This window comes from Alosa sapidissima, chromosome 17, assembly GCF_018492685.1.
Source record: "Alosa sapidissima isolate fAloSap1 chromosome 17, fAloSap1.pri, whole genome shotgun sequence".
NCBI classification, from domain to species: Eukaryota; Metazoa; Chordata; class Actinopteri; order Clupeiformes; family Clupeidae; genus Alosa; species Alosa sapidissima.
In genome coordinates, this window is record NC_055973.1 from 18,447,504 (window position 1) to 18,466,769 (window position 19,266).

Here is a 19,266-nt window from a genome sequence, read left to right on the forward strand (position 1 = left end):
AAAAAATCCAAGTTGGAAAGACTAAAAAAAGGAATTTGCAAGACCTCTACCACAATGTTTACATATAACCTTTAGCCACTCTCATGGCACATATCAAATATTTATATTAAAAATATTTAATCAAATATTGTGATAAAGCATTTGAACACATATGTATTTGTCTCACTGATGAATGTCTAGAAGTGAGGAACTATAAAAAATATAGCAAGTAGGTTTAAGGGACCATTCAGTAATATTTCAACCTGGACTCATCATGGTGAAAACACATACCAGGGGCAAAACGCAGAAGTGCCTGTTTGCTGCCCGGTGCAGCTTGGGAATGAGCTGGCCTTCAGTGCTAGGTGAGACCGGGGCAGCAGTGGAGTTGCTCTTTTTCGTGCAGCCCTTTGCCTTCTCGCATGCACGATGAGCCTAGCAATCCTCTTTCATGTCTTTGCTGAAATTCATTAGGCCAACTTTCAGATGTTCAACTGAAGGGCATTGACAGACATAACATGCATTCTGATGAGCAGAGTTGAGATGGCCTTTTTTCAGTCCTGGTTCCGCAAAATCTCGCCCCGCCCGGCCTGCATCTTTCACATTTTGTCCCAAAAAATATCCCTCAGGTCTATTATTCACTGCCACTCCCGTCCAATCCCATGGTGTACAAAAAACAACAATGTGGTGCCTGTTACGTCAAATATAACACTTGGTGGTTTCTTACCAAAAAAAAAAAACAAAAAAAAAAAAACATCTGTAGTTTAAGAGCACAAAACCTACTTTTGTTCTTATACATGTGTGTGGCGGGGGTCAAGCGAGTCATGTCTTTCTAGTACTCCTGCACATGCATCAGTTTCTTCCCACCCACACCCGCATTTTGCAATCAAATTAGTCCTGAGAAGCACTCTTTTGTTGGGTCCCGCAAGTGCAGACCTCTGCATCAAAGTCAAATAGAAGTAGTCCTTTTTAAATCAATCTGGGTTTATGCATGTTTTTATGCAGTTTTTTTTATGTTTCCCAACATGTTTCTCTGTATGTGTGTGTGTGTGTGTGTGTGTGTGTGTGTGTACCTATTACATGTGGGCTTCAGCCTAAATACTCCTTTCAGGCTATTTGCTCTCCAAATGAAAGTAATGGTATGAATGCAGGCTAAATTGGCTTTCCCTACATCTCATCCCTTCCTTCCCAAGGGGACGCCTCTATGAAGCAGAGGGAAAAAATCAAAACAGACAAGTAAGATAATTCACTGGCTCTCAGCCGGTGTGATATAGTATAACCATCCTATCAGTGCATTATGCACAAGATAAGGCTTGATGTACACTCATTGCTTTAGAGGCCTTCACAGTATCACCCAGTATGCTAAAGAGTGAAGACAAGGGCTAGATGTGTTTTTAAGCTTGAATGTTTTATCCAAGCTTGCTTGTGTGCATTTGTATGTGTTTGAGTGTGTGTCACAAGAGCCACTCAGCAGTCATTCTCAAGCAAATAAGCAACATTTTTTCTTTGTCTTTCTCTCTCTCTCTCTCTCTCTCTCTCACACACACACACACAAATACACACAAAGGAGTATTGCAAAATATTAACATTAATAGATTCGACATTAGAGAAATAAGGGAGTACAACAGACATTGTTTTATGTTCTACCAGGAGAAGGCGGCTAACATCAGGGGAGAGGCATTTGAGTTATACTGCAACAATAAGTACGCCCAGAGAAGTGGCCATGTTTGTAATTAGTCATCTGAGCCATTTGTTACAACCACAGAGTTGCAATTAACGCAATCGGTGGAAGCGGCCTTACGAGCGCCTATCTATTAGTGAAGGGTAGATGTATGAGTTTTAGTATTCCCCCAGGCCTGATGGGTAAAGAGATTAAACACTTATGCACACTAAACATCAACGCAAGCCATCTCGAGGTGCTCTTACTTCCTCTTTGTTGATTAATTATTCACAAATACAATTTAAGAAACCGCATACCAAACCCTTTGATGAGGCTTTCATTAAACTAAGGAATGTAGACCCATCCGTTGTGTTGACTGTCAACCTCGACTGTTGATTTTAATGCAATTATGGTGAACAGCACAAACCTAAATCAGAACACAATAAGCCTGTGGTAATTAACTGAACGAACCACGCACAATAACGACACCCAGCAACTCCAGCTCATGCTGATGTACTTGGCACAACAATGTGGGTTATTTGTTATGCTGTTATTGGCAACTTCTCAGACTACATTATGAATACACAGCTCCCACTGACTGAACATGATCTCCCTTTGAAAAGGCTAAGAGACAATATCAAAAGCAAAGTGACAGAACAGTAGCTGATAACCTTACAGGGGAAAAAGAGCCACACAATAATGTCATTTAATCTCAGGTAAATTACAAAGGGAGAAGATAATAATTATTGAAATTATTAGGGAGCAAAAGGCAACAATAATCCAAACGATACTGATAACGTTGTTTTTTTGTGTATTGCTGGGTCATTGGTGTTTGTTGATGGGAAGCAGTGGACGTGTAGTGGTGGTGGTGGTGAGGGCTACTCACATGTACCGTAAGCCCTATTAGTGGCCAAGGGAGGTTCTCCATAAGTGAGAGTGACATTAACACAGCAGGAGAGTTGTGAAGGAGGCTGGGGCAAGGTGTAAAGTAAGTGTGTATGTGTATCTCCTGAGACTGGTGCTGTGAAACTAACAAGGCCACCTCAAATCCCCCTGAAATGCACGCGTGCACGGCACACCTGCGCACGCACCAACACACCACAAATATAAAAGACCTGACCTTTTATCTACTGCTGGAAGTGTGCATATGTTTTATAATCCATTTCCAGGCAATATAAATCCAATATTTGATATAATGTATTTTTTAATTTACAAGAAAGAGAGAGAATGAAAAGAAATGGAGAAATAAACACCTTTGCACAGTGTTTCTGAGGATGACTGTCAGCGATCAGTCAAGTTCACACCGTCACAGGTCTCGGAGGGTGAGAATGTTCTGGGACTTTCTAAAACCACAAAGTTTAACAGCTCTCTTCACCCCCTTGCCTTTTTTTTTTTTCTTTTTGCAGCTTAGAGACTACTACTCTAATGGGAGCTGCAGTCAATCACTTCTGTGCGTCAGTGAGGTGATGGTCTGTTTCACGCTTCCCCAAATCCCATCATGCTTGGCACCTGTCAGGGTGCCGCTCCAAAACAGGAAGCCGACCTGAATCCAGGGAAAAGAAAAAAAAGATCCCCAAGGGGCTCTGGAACTGGCACAGGGCTGCTGTTGCCCTGTCAAGCACCTGTCTACAAAAAAAATCACTCCGTTCCATCTCACCTGATTCTCGCATTTTTAAAAAGAAGTCCTCTCATGTTCAGCTACACTTGGAATAAGTCAATAAATAATAAAGTTAAATGTCATACTGTTATTCCATCCATAAAAAACAACAGAAAACAAAAACAAACAACTCCGAACATTTATTGTTGGCTAAAGTCAGGTCTGTGTTTTCATGAAACTGATACCATCTGCATAACCTGAAAGTCTTTTCCTGTCTGCATTATTTGGATGCAAATAAAAGTCTCTCTGATGCTGCTGGAGAGCCAGTACTCAAGAGCTCTGTTGGAAGGACTCACAGGGCTTACTCTCAAACAGGAAACACGAGTGGTGTTGTTGCGGGGTCCTGTGGTGTGCCAGTAAAACTTGAGACCATCTTGCCATTTGTTTTGTGCTCGCCGAACATTCCCGATCAAGTGTGCTCGTCTGCGCTTGTATACGTTGTCCTCTCTGACCCACACTTGGCTTTTTTATGAGACTTGGCGTCTGTCTTGTTTCAGCTTTATGGTGCTGCTGACCTTCTGATTGGAACACAATAACAGAGAGGCCTCATGAAATGGGCAGGGCATAGGAGATTCGCATGGCGGATTTATACAGCTGGCCTAGACTGGGCCGCGCTGCTCGACAAAAGGCATTTGATTGTTTTCAAATACACTTTTAATCACTCCACTGCTCTTCAGAGACGGGAGAGCCATGTAATGGTGAGGGGTTATTGTATTTTGGAAATGCAACAGAGAATGTCTGAACAGAGATATTAAATATTTTATGGTCAAGGGCTTTATTAAATGGGTGAAAAGTAGAGAGGAGGATACAAGGAAATGGGGGAGGAGGAGAGTTGGCAGGAAAGAAAAAATATACAATGTGACACGCATACTAAAAAAAAAAAACACGGCCAAACATGCACAAGCTCAGATGGCTACTGATATGACAGGAACCAGGTTCATTAGTCACTAAGTGGTTAATTAGATTGAGAGGGGTCTGACTGCTGCAGGCTGGCATCCCTCTGGCAGTGCTGTCACATGACGCATCTGTCTCCCCCCCCCCCCCCCCCCTGTTTTTTAACATTACTTTTTTTTCATTTTCATGAGGAAATGCATTTAAAATTAGTATGCAAATGAATACATCAATTGCTCAATCACAAACAACTGACTGGGTTATATTCATGTAACTTCAATCTGTAAATTCTATTCAGTATTTAGGTATGCAACCTAAAACTGCAGAAGAGGTTCCTCGAATGAATGGCCCTGAAAAGAAGTCAAAGTGAACCCACACTAAACCTGTAACTTTATGCAACTTCAATCTGTAAATACTATTCAGTATTTAGGTATGCAACCTAAAACTGCTGAAGAGGTACCTTGAATGAATGGCCCGAAAAGAAGTCAAAGTGAACCCACACTAAACCTATTAATCCCTCTAACCCTTACTTTTTGTCTCTTTCTGTCCCTCTCTGTAACAAGGACCTGTTGTAGACAGCCCTACGGCTGTTCCATGGTCAACAGATGGCTCAGAGCAAAAGACAATATCTCACTTCTGCTCCATGTTAAATAACACCAATTATGAAGCTTTTACAAATGGATGAGGAGGAGGGCTGGAGAGCAAGGCCAGAAGAAAGGTCTGGTCAGGGCTGGTCATAGGAGAGAAACACTAATAAAGGAGCGAGCTGTGTGAGGCTCAATGCCTCGCCTCAGGCACAAGACTCAACAGGCCTTTGTTTGTGGACATCAGGGGAGCGAGCCAGTGCCGTATGGAGCCAGACACCAGTGCGAATCTCTCGCCAAGTTTCCCACATTCAGCTGATGCCCGAAATACTCTTTACACAGCGTCACCTTTGCAGATCCCCAGACAGAAGGTCCACATGCAGGCACCAAGGAACTGGATAGAGATATTTATGTCTTCCTTGCAAAAATATCGACAGATCAGTGGAACTAGAGAAGTTGAAAAAAAGGAGAATGGAGAAAAATATACAGAAAAAAATGAATTACCAAACATCTCAGTGGCCCGTGATTCTGAGGAGCTTACATAACAAAAATAGAACTACATTTTAGTGATAAGCAAGCACTAACCTCTCTGCATGCACAGACATGCAGGCAGCTAGACATGCTGATGTCAACACACTAACACACACATTCTCATCTGATTAACTGGACCTATTTACATTTTCATAAAACAACTTCAAAAGGTCATCAAACGTTCATCCAATTTTTTCATTCGGATTACTGATAGCTCTGATATGTTGATTTTCTTTCTTTTCAGACGGCTCCAGGGTGGTCAAAAGCGTATCCTGTATTTGCCTTTTAGTCATTCACTTGACAAATGCAAAACAGTTCCTCTCTCAGGACATATCAACTTCCCATGCTGTGACCTTTCAACAGGAAGTTCTTCCTGCTAATTCAAAGTATAGACAATGAAAAAAGGCTTTCCGCTCTTTCTCAACTGTGAGACGAAATACAAAAGGCTTGTAGTCTGCTTTTCAGACTTGTACAAAGAGAACTTTCAAAAGCCTTGCTGTGAACTCTGGCATGTTCCACTTACTCTGTCCAAGTAGGGGACACACATTTCAACAATGCTAGTGCTGGCTTTACATCATGGATGCATTGCATAAGAGGTCAATATACTGTATATCCATTTTAGACAAGCAGCTACAATCACTTGTGTGTCTATATTGACTCTAAGAAATTGAGCCCACATTTCGACATGAGCTGTTACATGATTTCTGTAGTGGTTTTAGGAAGTTATGTTCATCTCTCCTCAGCAATAACCATCATGTACAGTACAACATAATTGAGATTGAAAAGTTGAACAGTTTAAAATAAATGTGAGGTTGCCGAGACTAACATCGTCACGTTGCCAAGGTTTCAGCAAAGTTAGTTTGCTAGGACAACCAGCTTTTTGTGTCCCGTCCTGTTACAACTCAAACAGGAAAATCATTTGCTGAAATACCTAAAAAAAATGTGTTCAAGCTGTAGTCCAAGAGCCATCATCTCAATTTGTCGAAGATAATGTTCATGTTGAACCTGGAGTGCTTTCAGTTGATAAGAGGGTCTTTGCATGAAAAAAAACAGAGCCTTGTTGTGTGAGGAACGCATAATCATTTCAGAACCGTGTGAGAGGTAATGGGGCATCTGCTTGCAATTAGCCTCCTCATGCAACAAAAATTTCAAACTCCTTGTTCTCAGTTGGAGAATGGCAATATGCTACATGGCTATAAATAACATCACTGTCGCCGTGGAGAATAAATGAGATAATCAGTCCAATTCTGGCGCGAAATAACTCATGTAAGTTGTTTATCACACATTACATGGCGAATGCCGACCATATTGCTCCTGCACAATGTGCCACAGAAAGGTACTGAAGGGGAAGCAATCTAAAATGTAGATAAAACTGAGAAAAAAAAAATCTCATTCAAAAACGGTTTATAGCGTTACCAATCTGTTCCTGTACAACCAGGCTATGGCAGACAGTTATGGTGGTCATGCTGGGACTAAGACAGACCTGGAGCTTCTGGCATCCAGACCATAGGCACTGGCTGAATCGATCATACCACCCTGAAGGCACCAGTTGATATTGGCACACGGATTTAGAAGACTTACTGAGATAAGCCTGTCATAGTGTGCTGCAGAGTCTTATGGTGGGGACATTAATAAAGGTGTGTCCACAGTCGTGTGTGCCTCGGATGGGGAACGGAAGGGGGGGGGGTAAGGGCAAACAGGGACGGAGAAATTGGAAGAGGAAAAAAGGAAGAGAGAACGAGAGAGAAGGTCAGACAGAGAAGAGCCCTGGAGCTCAATTGTTGAGCGGAGGAGAGGGTATGATTTACAATTCTGCCACCTGCTAAGCCCAAAGAAAGGTCACACACAAAGTGACACCTGCCAATCAAGGCCGATTATTACTCGCTCTTTTTAATAACTCCACGGCACATTCTCAAGCCCAGCCAAGTCAATTATTTTATAATGAGGAACAAGAGTGTGTAATAGACAGAGGAAAGGAAGGCAGAGAGAAAAAACGAATGACAGAGACAAAAACAGCGAAAGAAAGAGAGAGAGCGAGAGAGAGAGAGTCAGAGAGAGAGAGACAGAGAGAGACAGAGAGAGAGAGAGAATTGAATTTGAATTTATAAAAACCTTTATTACAAATAGCTAAAAGACATACACAGTCATCTCAAAGATGAATGATTAAAAAATAAATAAATAAATAAATAGAAGACACATCTAGTTATGTATGTTAAACAGCAGGCACAGGAACGTCTAACAAGGTATTAAATTGCACTTTATCCTCTACAACCATACACAGAGCATTTTCCTGACACCATATAATCTCAAAGGTTTCAAGATCACTCATTTCCTTGTAGAAACCAAAATCAATTAAAATCCTTGATCTCACCAAGATTGCAAATACCATTAAAAGATCAGATCTTGAGTTATGCTCAACCTTATTCCTCCTGCTAACATATATAGACATCTTAGCCTGTCCAATGATAAAATTCAACAATTGACATTTGTGCCTTCGCTTCTGTACATAATTAAAACCAAAAATAAATGTTTCCATTGAAAAACTTTCATTGAAGTAAGTGAACAGTTTCCGTAAAATGGAAAATAAAGGCATCAGGCGTGTGCATTGCATAAAAGCGTGAAAAACAGTTTCCCTGTCATTGCAAAACGGGCACTCATGCCTCACATCAGAGTTCAAAACACAAACAAAAGAATTTACAGCAACTGCACCATATAAAATCCTCCATTGTAAATCCCCCACCTTTTTAATTAATGGTGACTTGTAAAAGGATCTCCAGTGTGGTTTGACATCCTGTTCTACATGTAGAACAGCACGCCAAGGTGTGTCAACTCTAGACTCCAAACACCTCCTATTCAGAGATTTTACACAAAGATTGTAAAGTGCCTTTCCAGAGGCGCGATTTGGACCCAGAAAAACAAAATCTTCAACCTTCAAAAAGACATTACAAACTCCAGAGGACACACTAAAACATGGAACAGGATCACATTCATTTAGCATAACTAAACCCCTGGCATACTGATCCAACATTGCTAGACTAGCATCTGTGAAGCGGGACCGCAATTCCAAGAGGAATTTGTTAACTACACGGATGGATCTCATTTTCATGTGTTCGGCCACTCCTTCAGCATTCTCAAAACCTGGCCCAGCTAAAGGCAGGAGGTCCTTCAAAGTGATGACCCGCGCTTTGCAAAACATCCCACTAAAAGCAGGAAAATGCTTCTCATGCGTAAGATCCAAACATGAACCATATATCAATGGCTCTTGCAAAAGCCAAAAGAGAGAACTTGTATTCTGAGGTCTCCATACTTTCAAAAGACCCCATACTTTAAACGTATTGCGATAAAACACAGGGAGCTTGTTTAAGTTCATTAAGGCAGGATTCATCCAGAAGAGGGTCCTATCCAGACCCAAGCCTTCAAAAGTTCTTAGGATGGCACAAGCCACAGCCTTCCAACTGGAATTTACAGGTCCATCCAAAAGTCTCTGTATGAACTGAAGACGAAAGGCTGCTGCCCTACTCTGCAGGTGGACCAATCCTTGTCCACCCTCATCCTTGGATAAAAAAAGCACGCCTTGTTGGACCCAGTGTAGACCATCCCAAAAGAAATCAACCAGAATAGATTGTATTTTAGATAAAACATGTGCTGGAGGGTCTATACATGCAAGTCTGTGCCAAAGGGATGAAGCCACCAGGTTGTTAATTATTAGAACACGGCCCCTATAGGACAATTTTTTAATTAAAAAACTCCACTTGCCAAGACGGCCCTTAACCTTCTCAACAATCCCCTCAAAATTCCTTAGAACAAAGTTATCGTCTCCAAGAAACACACCCAAATATTTAAACCCGTCCCTAGACCAGGTTAACCCACCTGGGAGGCACGGTGTGCCATCAGGCCATTTTCCGGCCAACAGGGCCACACTTTTTCCCCAATTAACTCTGGCAGACGATAAACGATTAAAATCAGTAAAAACATTTAACATGGTGTCCACATCCCTTTGGCTTTCAATCAGAATAGCTACATCATCCGCATAAGCTGATAGCTTCAAAGAGATGTTACACTCAGGAAGAGTTACACCCTTTAGTTTGGCTCTTAACTGTACTAACAGGGGCTCAAAGGCTAGGGAGTATAGCATTCCAGAGAGGGGGCATCCTTGTCTAATTCCCCTAAAAACCTTGAAAGGAGCACACAAGTCACCATTAATTTTCAGAATACTTTCATTGTCACAGTATAGAGCTCTAATTTTCTTTATAAAAACAGGATTAAAGCCAAAAGCAGTCAAGACGCTCCATAAATAATTATGTTCAACTCTATCAAAAGCTTTTTCCTGATCAACAGAAACAAGGCCAAAGTCCAAATGTAAAAGTTTACCAATTTCCAAAACGTCTCTAATAAAAGAAATATTATCACAAATAAGCCTGCCCGGCACACAGTAGGTCTGGTCAGGTGCAATGACTTCCCCTAAAACTTCACTGAGTCTATTAGCAAGAACCTTAGAGAGCAGCCGATATTCCGCACATAGAACAGACACGGGTCTCCATGACCTGATATCCTTCAAATCTCCCTTCTTCGGTAACAGAGTAAGAACTGCTCTGCGACAACTGAGTGGCAGCTGCCCCTTGGCCAAGCTGTTCCTCAAAACGACCAGTAGGTCTGCGCCTACTTCTGTCCAGAAAGACTTATAAAAGTCAACCGGCAGACCATCGATCCCCGGTGCCTTGCCACACTCCATACCATGGAGGGCCTTTTCCAACTCAGCCAGGGTAATCACCCTTCCAAGGTCGCAATTAGCTTCTCTAGATACCTTAGGAAGATTCGTCAAAAAAGGACTGTCAAGGGCCTGTTTATAGGAGATTTCACTCCTATACAAAACCTTGTAGAAATCAACTGCTCTCTCACGAATTTGTTTATCGTCAGATAAGAGGGCTCCAGTTTCTGAAACCAAAGCATGTATAAGCCGTTTTTGGCCATTTTTCTTTTCCAGATTAAAAAAGAATTTGGAAGGTGCATCCATTAATTCTGCACACTGGAAGCGAGACCTGACCAGAGCTCCTTGTGCTTTAATGCCCAGCAAGTTGGCCAAACAATTCTTTTTTATTTTCAAATTTTCCATATATAACTGATTACCTGTACTTTCAGCTAAACCTTGGAGCTCCAGTATCTCATTTTCCAACAATTTCATGCGTTGAGCTATATCTCTTGTGACACAGGAAGTATACTGCTGACACAACTGTTTTATCTGGGCCTTTCCAAAATCCCACCACTGTTGCACAGACTGAAAAGACTGCTTTGTGGATCTAAAATCCTTCCAGAAAAACTTGAAAACATCCCTAAACTTACCATCATTCAAAAGACTAGTGTTAAAGTGCCAGTATGCGCTCTTATATCTGGTGGCACTAACAAAAAAATTACAAAGCACCATACTATGATCGGAAAAACCTACTGGCAGGATGAGACAGCTTCTAAAAAAACTGAACTGATGTTTAAAGGTATAGAACCTGTCTAATCTTGCCAGAGATAATATGTTATTATTTGAGTGGACCCATGTGTACTGTTTCTGCTTTATATGAAAGTTCCTCCATAAATCAGAAAGGTCGTGGGACTTCATTATCTCAATGAGCCTTCTACGTGATGGCATATGAGGCTCTACATGATTCCTATCAATAGCTAGCTCAGTACAGTTGAAATCCCCACCAAGAAGTAAACACTCCCCAGAATCACAATTCTTTAACAGATCATCCAGGATACTTAAGAAAATCATTCTCTCCCTCCCAACCGTTGGGGCATAGACACACACAAAAACAAAAAAAGTATTTTCATATTGAGCTCTGACTCTCAAGAGTCTACCTTTAACAATTTCATCAACCTCATATGAACAGGGGATACAGCTACCTGAAAAAAGAATAGCAACACCACCACTAGTTGAGGTATTATGACTTAAGATCGATAACCCCCCAAATTCCAAAGCCCAATCAGAGCTATTGCTTGCGTCAGTATGGGTTTCCTGCGCAAAGACAACATCAATAGCTTTTTCTTTAATTGTTTCAAAAAGCATCGCCCTCTTTGTGCGGTCTCTTGCTCCATTCAAATTAAGCGAAGCAATTTGAAACCCACTCATAAGTATAAAGGAAAAAGTGCAAAAAAAGAACATATTCATTGGGAATTAACAGGGGCTGGGGTGGACTGGCTATCAGCGTTCAACAGAGCTCTAAGTTTTGTGAGAAATTTATTCAAACGGTAGACCTCCTGCCTAGTAAAGCTACCTTCGGCCATATACAGCTTCGTTTTAGCGATGAACTGTTCAACATCGGGAAAGTATTCATCAACTTGAACACACCTAGCATTTTTAGTCTGCTTCAGAAACGTTTTTAAATCATCCACAGTGTACTCGCGCCCTGTGTAGCCGCTTTGGGGAAGACTGCACCTTAGGCTGCAATCAGAAAATTCCCCCTCGCTCTCTGCATCAGTAGAATTAACGTCAACAACCAGATCTTTCTTTTTTACCTTTCTATGAGACTCAGCTCGAGCCCTTTCCCTCTTCAGACCTTTTGGAACTTTAAAGGGAACTTCCTCTGTTTCCATGATCTGACTATCCTCCCCGCAAGCGTCCTCCGAAAGATCTAGTACGTTGGAATTCGGCGAGTTATCAGTATGCATAACATTATATTCTGGAGCTTCAGCCTCGGCCCCCTCTTCCCCGTTCCTTACTGTCTCATCAGACACATCCTGATCTGATGGTCTAACTTCAGGTGCATCGGCATTAGAAGAACCTTCCCCTGGTGACTGATCACCATCCACCCCAGCCTCTCCACCATTTGTGGGCCCCTCATCACTGGCAGACTGTCCCTCCCCAGTATTCTCATTTTGACCATTGACATTGGCGGTAGTATTGGGGCACTTTTCTGGACAGGCACGCACTAGGTGACCCGTCAAACCACAACCAAAACATCTCATCAGATTACTTGTGACATATATGACATAATTGAAATCGTCGACCTGGATATTCAAAGTCAAATCAAGATCATCTGTGTTGTTGTTTAAAACCATGTAAACATATCGCCTAAAAGATACCACATGCTTTAAAAGCGGAGACTTCGTGGAAATGGCGATCTTCTTGATCGGGGAAACTAATTTGCCATAGCGGGATAGAGACTGGACAAGAATGTCATCACTAATGAAAGGTGGTATGTTTGAAATGATTACTTTCCTAGATGGGGTAGACAAAGGGAGTACTGAGTTAAAAATACCATCAATTTCTACTCCGCGTTCAACCACTAAGTTGGCCAATTCCACGGACTCAAGGAACAAAACGATTGCTTGATTCATACGAGCAGCAGACAAAACTTTGTCATGCCCAACCATTTCACCTACTGCCAGGCTACACTCTTCTACGCTGGCGGTAGAGGATATCTTTATACCATGCCGCCGCGTGAGACAAACAAACTTTCCCCTAGTGTTACCTGAGGCAGCCATACTCCAAACCAGGAGCTGACGCCCAGGTAAAACCACAAAAACACACGCACTCCACTAACCCCTAACCCTACCAACCCAAAAACATACAAGACAAACAAACAACAAAGGAAAAAAAATAATAAAAAATAGAAAAAGTAAGAAAGAGAAAACAGGTAAGAAAAGGCACAGCGGCCTCACTCACACAACGCTCACTCACAGACGCTCCGGCTCCGCCCACTCACTCAGTCCATGCGCACAGAGAGAGAGAGAGAGAGAGAGAGAGAGAGAGAGAGAGTCAGAGAGAGACAGAGAGAGAGAGAGAGAGAAAGAGAAAGAGAGGAGAGAGAGAGAGAAAGAGAGAGAGAGAGAGTCAGAGAGAGAGAGAGAGAAAGAGAAAGAGAGAGAGAGAGAGAGAGAGAGAGAGAGAGAGAGAGAGAGAGAGAGAGAGAGAGAGAGAGAGAGAGAGAGAGAGAGAGTGGTGTTGGCGTGGGGGTGGGTGATGTGCAAAGTTAGATTTCATATTGCATTGTGGAAGTGATGGCGCTGTGCAGCAGGAGACAGGCGGCGTGCCTTTGTGTGTTGGGAGGAAAGTGACGTTTACGTCTTCCTTTCTTCCCTCCTTCACTGTGGAGCCGGAGGGATCAGAGGCACTTCTGAAGACTGCAGAGGCGTTAGGCCCAGGAGCCTTCCAAAAAATGCAGCACCCTGACAGACTTCACAAAGACTGAGTGGGAATACGGAACATACAGACTGTTGTTTATGAGATCTCTACCATGTCACAGAGAGGGTGTTTGGAATACAAGCTGTTCCTTGAAACTTTTCATGGAAAAAAAAAAAAAAAGAAAACTAATTCCAGACATAAAAATGGCATTTCTGAGCCATGCTTGACAAAACCCTTGTACAAAACTAGACTCTAGGTGCTCAAACAGATTTTCTACCCAACCCGAAACCTGAGGGTAAACTGAAAACAGTAAGCAGACCATGTTTACCTTTACACACAAAAATATCACTGGCTTGAGTATATGTGGTTTACTCTGTGTGTGACACAAATGAGTTTACACACATCTTATGCTCTCCTGACAAGGTGTGCGAGTGTGACAGTGTGTGTGGAAAGGGGAGAGAGGGGGGGGGGGGATTGACAAGATCCAGGCTAATAAAAGATGCTGGCTGTTATTAAATTTTCACACCCTGAGAATTATTGATGCTTCACCTCACCACACGATCTAGCAGTAGGACGCTGGGGATGAAACTTGATTATTGTGCCTCTCTGTGAGTATGTGTGTTTGTTTGCCTGAGCATGTGTGTATGATTGTAGGTGTGTGTGTGTGTGTGTTTTTACTCAGCAATTGCAGAAAATAAGTCACAGAGTGAGACTGACTTCTTGTTTTCAATGGGGCACTTCAAACAGAACAAGAAATGAACAGGCTTTTGCAGGTAGCAAAGAAGCAGCATTTTGATAAGAGTCTTTTCAACCTGTTTGTACAGTTTTCAAAGTAAAAGATATGAAGGCCAAGAACAAGAACAATATCAAGCACTCCACTGTTGAAAGCCAATGTGGAGAGATATAACTGAAAACCAATACTCTAACCCCCTTTGGGGAAAGAACAGTATAAAGGTCAATGCTTTTGCTGAGAGGAATTAAGTGATAATACAGCTTTGTAGCTCCTTACCTGTTGACAGACTGAGGCCGGCCATTGCGGGGCTTGTTGATTTGGGCGTAGACTGCTTCGACTGGCTGCGAGTCGTCCTGATGCGGGCTCTGGGGACGCTGATAGTGGCCGCTGTCCATGGAGGAGTCAAAGGAGCCAATGCCTGCATAGGGATGCTCCTCATCAGAACTTAGGGTTCGGTTGATGTCCTGGATCTCAGCGTAGTCCCTTTCTCTGGCCTGACGCTCACGTAGCTCCCTGGTTTTCGCTTGGATCCTGTGCAACACAAACACAATAAAAGACTTGTGAGAGACCTTGATTTGAGTCAACTACAATAAGGATCACTGTGACTGAACTGGATTGCTAAACATGCCACTAGAATCCTTACTAGAATCAACGGAATCACGTTTCAGATGATGACAATTAATGATGATTGTACATTTTGTTAATGATTGAAAATTTTCTTAATATGTTTGAGAGTGCTTGGCCAATTTGGTAATACCAAAGAAGAAAAGGCTGCACTTTGCATACAAACCTTTTTATTGCACAGACGCGTTTCGGCTTAGCGCCTTCCTCAGGAGTACACTGAGGAAGGCCACACTGAGGAAGGCGCTAAGCCGAAACGCGTCTGTACTGTACATAAAGAAAACCAGCAGACATACAACTGCAGCATATACGACATGTCCTTCCACCTCTTACATAAAACCATGTCACCATTGTCCAGCAGATTAAATAAATAAGCACGGGGTCATTATGGCTGGTAGTTTCGTTAGAAATCGTTTTGGGAGGGCATACAGGACATCCTGCTGAGTTTGCAGGCCGGTGAGGTCAGGACCCCCCTGCTAAGTTAGAGACTCCGCAGACACAACAGAGACTCTTCATATTTACATTAACCTCGAGGGTGCTGACACTGTTTTCTCTGACCGGAGGGAGGGGATCCCTCGCCAAAGGCGCCACATACTCTCTGCATCTGCGTTTCAAGTTTTAATTACTGAAAATATGGAGAGGGTTCTTGTTTTTATTTGAGAAAGCAAAACATGGCCTAAAAAACAGTCGAGGAGACTTGAAGCTGTGAAGGCAAGCAGCTTCACTTCACTGTGCGTCCCCTCGGTAGCGGGAGATCTTCCTGAGGTGGGGGCGAGGGGCACCTCCCTGGGGCATTTCAAGCCAGAGGGTTCCTCTGATCTCTCTCCAAGCCCCTTCCTCCTTCTCCGCTCTCTTCTTTCACTCTCTCTCTCTGTTTCTCTCTCCCTCGATCACATTCGCTCTCACTAGACTCACTTCCATTACACATCACAACAGAGCCTTTCAGCGCTCGGGTGGGGGGACTACATGGGGGGGAGCTTCTCCTATGTTTTCCAGGGGACAACAAGAGACAAGAGGAGGGTGTGGATGAGGAGGAAAGAGGAGGGGACCCCTGTGGGCCGGGAGCGAGAGGTGTAGGTGCCAGTGGGAATGCTGGTGTGGAGTGAGGGGATGCTCCCCTGCTGAGTGACCCTGTATTTAGTGGATCCAGATGGGCCCCCTACACGCCCCTGCCGAGAGCCCCCCGTGCTAGGGGCGAGTAAGACGTCCTCCCTCAGCCCCTCTGGAGCTTCCTGGCTTCCTCTAATTCCACCCCTTTCTCCTGGCCAAAGATGACCCATGACCCACAGATGTGGCCCCCTCCGAGATGATTGACAGCTACGCTGTGGGTGAGATGGGTGTGCCTGGTACATGCACCATTCCTGACATTTTTTCAATAATGGCGATCTCATTTTAAAACAATAACCATTTTTCTGTGACAGTGTAATATGATTATAAAGTGTGTGTGTGTGTGTGTGTGTGTGTGTGTGTGTGTGTGTGTGTGTGGGGTGGGGGGTGGGGGGGGGGGGGGTCCACGGAAATCCAATTTTGCACTGGATTGTGCTGGGACTGTGTGCAGCACTAGTGTGGAAGTCTGTGGCAGGGCCTAATGATAGTCTCTTATCAATAATTACACAAAGAGAAAACAAAGCTGCTTTGAACCTCAGTTTAACAGCTCTGGTTTGCCTCGACCTAGTCCTCTCTGGGATGTTTAAGTGATAGACTTAGGCCCCAGCCGTGGCGTGACTGGCTGGGGCACCTGCACTGTACGCCGGCGACCCGGGTTCAATTCCTGCCCCGTGGTCCTTTCCAGATCCCACCCCGACTCTCTCTCTCCCATTCGCTTCCTGTCACTCTCCACTGTCCTGTCATTAAAGGCATAAAAAGGCCAAAAAAAAAACTGATGGACTTAACGCCAAATACAATGACCGTGATTAAGCTGTTAAATAATTAACACCGGCACTTAACATTGTTTACTTACCAACATGGAACATACAGTATTTTGCCTTGGCAAAATGAAAACAAATGGCCACACCTGGAGGCTATCAGGGAAACTCAGAATGCCCTGTGACAGCTCCTGCCTAAAATCATGACAGATGTTAATGCAGGCTTGGACTGCTCTTTGAACTCCCCAGAGGCTGTAGTTCAATATCATCTCATAACCTTTCTTTACCTACCATCCATCCAAACTGATGTCCCTTTGCCAGTAAGGCCCCACCAGTGTTATGACAGGTTTACGGAAACTCTTTGGGGAGGAGCATGCCTGCAGCACTTAGTTAAAAGCCCAAATCAGATCCATGGGACCGGTGTCTGTGTGTCCACATGGATGATAATAGCATAAAGGAGAGTGTAGGCTACATCTGACCAGGGCCCGATAGCCTCCGGCAAAACTAATTTATGTCTTTCACCAGCGGATGATAAGTAGCCTCTAGTGGACAAAGATATCACCGCCTGTCACACAAGCAATGCAAAGCGAAACACACACACCGATACACACACACACACACACACACACACACACACACACACACACACACACACACACACACACACACACACACTATACTTATGTCACATGCTGCTGCTGAACACAGATGAGGTTGTGCAAATATGCTGCTCTTAGGGTCAAGGAGGCCAAGAATCAGGATATAACAAGCTCAGTCTCAAACCTCGATGGCTAAGAGACAACAATCATCATGCAGCTTAGTGCCAGTGGACACAAAAGAAGTGCTTCTCTCTCTCATACACACATACATGCACAGCTACACACAGCGTGCGTGTGTGTGTGTGTGTGTGTGTGTGTGTGTGTGTGTTGTGTGTGTGTGTGTGTGTGTGTGTGTGTCTCGCAGCTAGGCAGTCAGGCCTCATGAAACCATATGGTCATTATGACCACATTCCTCCTGACTTGCCTTTACCACAAAATTAATGACCCAGTGCGCAATTTAGACAAAAGAGAGGCAGAAAGGAAACACATTGACCGAACACATAACCCTTAACAAAGCAAACCGGAAAAGTCCATCACTGCACCATCTGCAATGGCACTTAATTAGAATCACACTAAGATCACAGCAAAAGGGACTGACGTTTAGGGACTACATTTAGAATCAAACCAGGCGTACAAGCAGCAGAGAAAGAAATAAGAGAGAAAGTGAGAACGTGTCAATAGTGTTACAGACAAAGAACAATTAACGGGTTTTGCAAAGCTTTGATATCACAAAAAAAAAGGAAAAATCCCTTTCAGTGACTTTATTTCAAGCTAATTAAAATATAGATGGCCAAACACTTATATGAGAGATACATGTGTGTCATTTCGAAGGAAATGGGAGGAACAAAGACAGGGAAAGAGGAGAGCACCAAAGGGTAAATCCTTTTATTCCAATTAAGCAGCAGCAGCACAATTATAATAAGTGAAAGAACAAACGAGGAAAAAAAGAAAGAAAGAAAGAAAGAGAAGATAGAGAGAGCAATATACTGATGATCTGCTCTCTTCGCATCTCCTTCCCTGAGGTTGGGGCCAGAGGGGCACTATGGCAACCTTGCACTGTGTTGAGAACAGGGTTGGTCAGCTGTTTCTAGGTAACAGGACAACAAAGAACCACAAGGGCCTTTTTTTGTGGTAGGCCTCGGCATCTGCCTCCTCCTGTTCTCCTTCAACACAACCACATCAACAGCTTGCAAATCACTCTTAAAACATATCACTTCAGAAACTCCCTTAGTTTAGTCTGAATACTTCTGATTATCATTTCTTATCTACAGACTCCTGGAGGACTGAGGTGAATCGCAGGCCAGACATTTTACTCCCTTACTGGACAAGTGCGTATGGCACAGTGTGGTCAGATAGTAGTCATAACACATTTTTGATGAAGATAAGGATTGGCCCTGTTGAGTTCATTGAAGTCACGCACACATACAGTACACGCACACAGACACAAGCTCTCTCGCTCTCTCTCTCTCTCTCTCTCGCTCTCTCTCTCACACACACACACACACACACACAGATACCAGTCTCACCAAGACTCCAATGATGGAAAAAGTTAAACATTACTAAAAAAAATGGTAAACAGTTCAGTAGTTTTCCATCCCCTTTTCTCTGCAACATCTTTAAAATTCAGTTGAAAAGGCGTGAGCAGGAAGAACGTGTTGATCTCACCCTCTCACCCCTCTGCTGCCTAGCCTCCGGTCCTTCCTCTCCACACTACATAAATCTGCCTTCTTATCAGGCTGGCGTGCTTTAATTGCGGACAGATGACGCCAAAGCACTCCCCTCTCCATATGGTTGATGATGTTTAATTCACTCAGAGCAGGATGAGACAAAATCGAAGAGGCAAGCAGTTTCACAGAGGTCCAGACCTCTATCTGCTGACTGAACTGAGATAAACAGTCTGGCTGCGTGGTGATGCACTTCAAGTCCACACATCTCTACTCTAACTTATGGCCTTAGCATAAACTACTGGTGCGGGAGGGAAGAATTATGTGAAGCAATTACCATCTGAATGGCTGCTTAAAGTGTAATAACATAAA

At 43.3% G+C, this 19,266-nt stretch overlaps 1 protein-coding gene across 5 annotated transcripts in view; it reads right to left on the reverse strand.

Moving 5' to 3' along the window:
• The window catches only part of LOC121688002 (partitioning defective 3 homolog), a 291,825-nt gene that overhangs the window by 58,685 nt on the left and 213,874 nt on the right, over positions 1–19,266 (reverse strand). For all 5 annotated transcript variants that reach the window (XR_006024477.1, XM_042067282.1, XM_042067284.1 and 2 more), the window contains one exon: positions 14,422–14,676. Coding sequence is in view for 4 of the 5 variants with exons in the window: in XM_042067282.1 (XP_041923216.1) it covers positions 14,422–14,676 (255 nt within the window). In the remaining variant the exon portion in view is untranslated. The remainder of the gene's footprint in view (positions 1–14,421; positions 14,677–19,266) is intronic.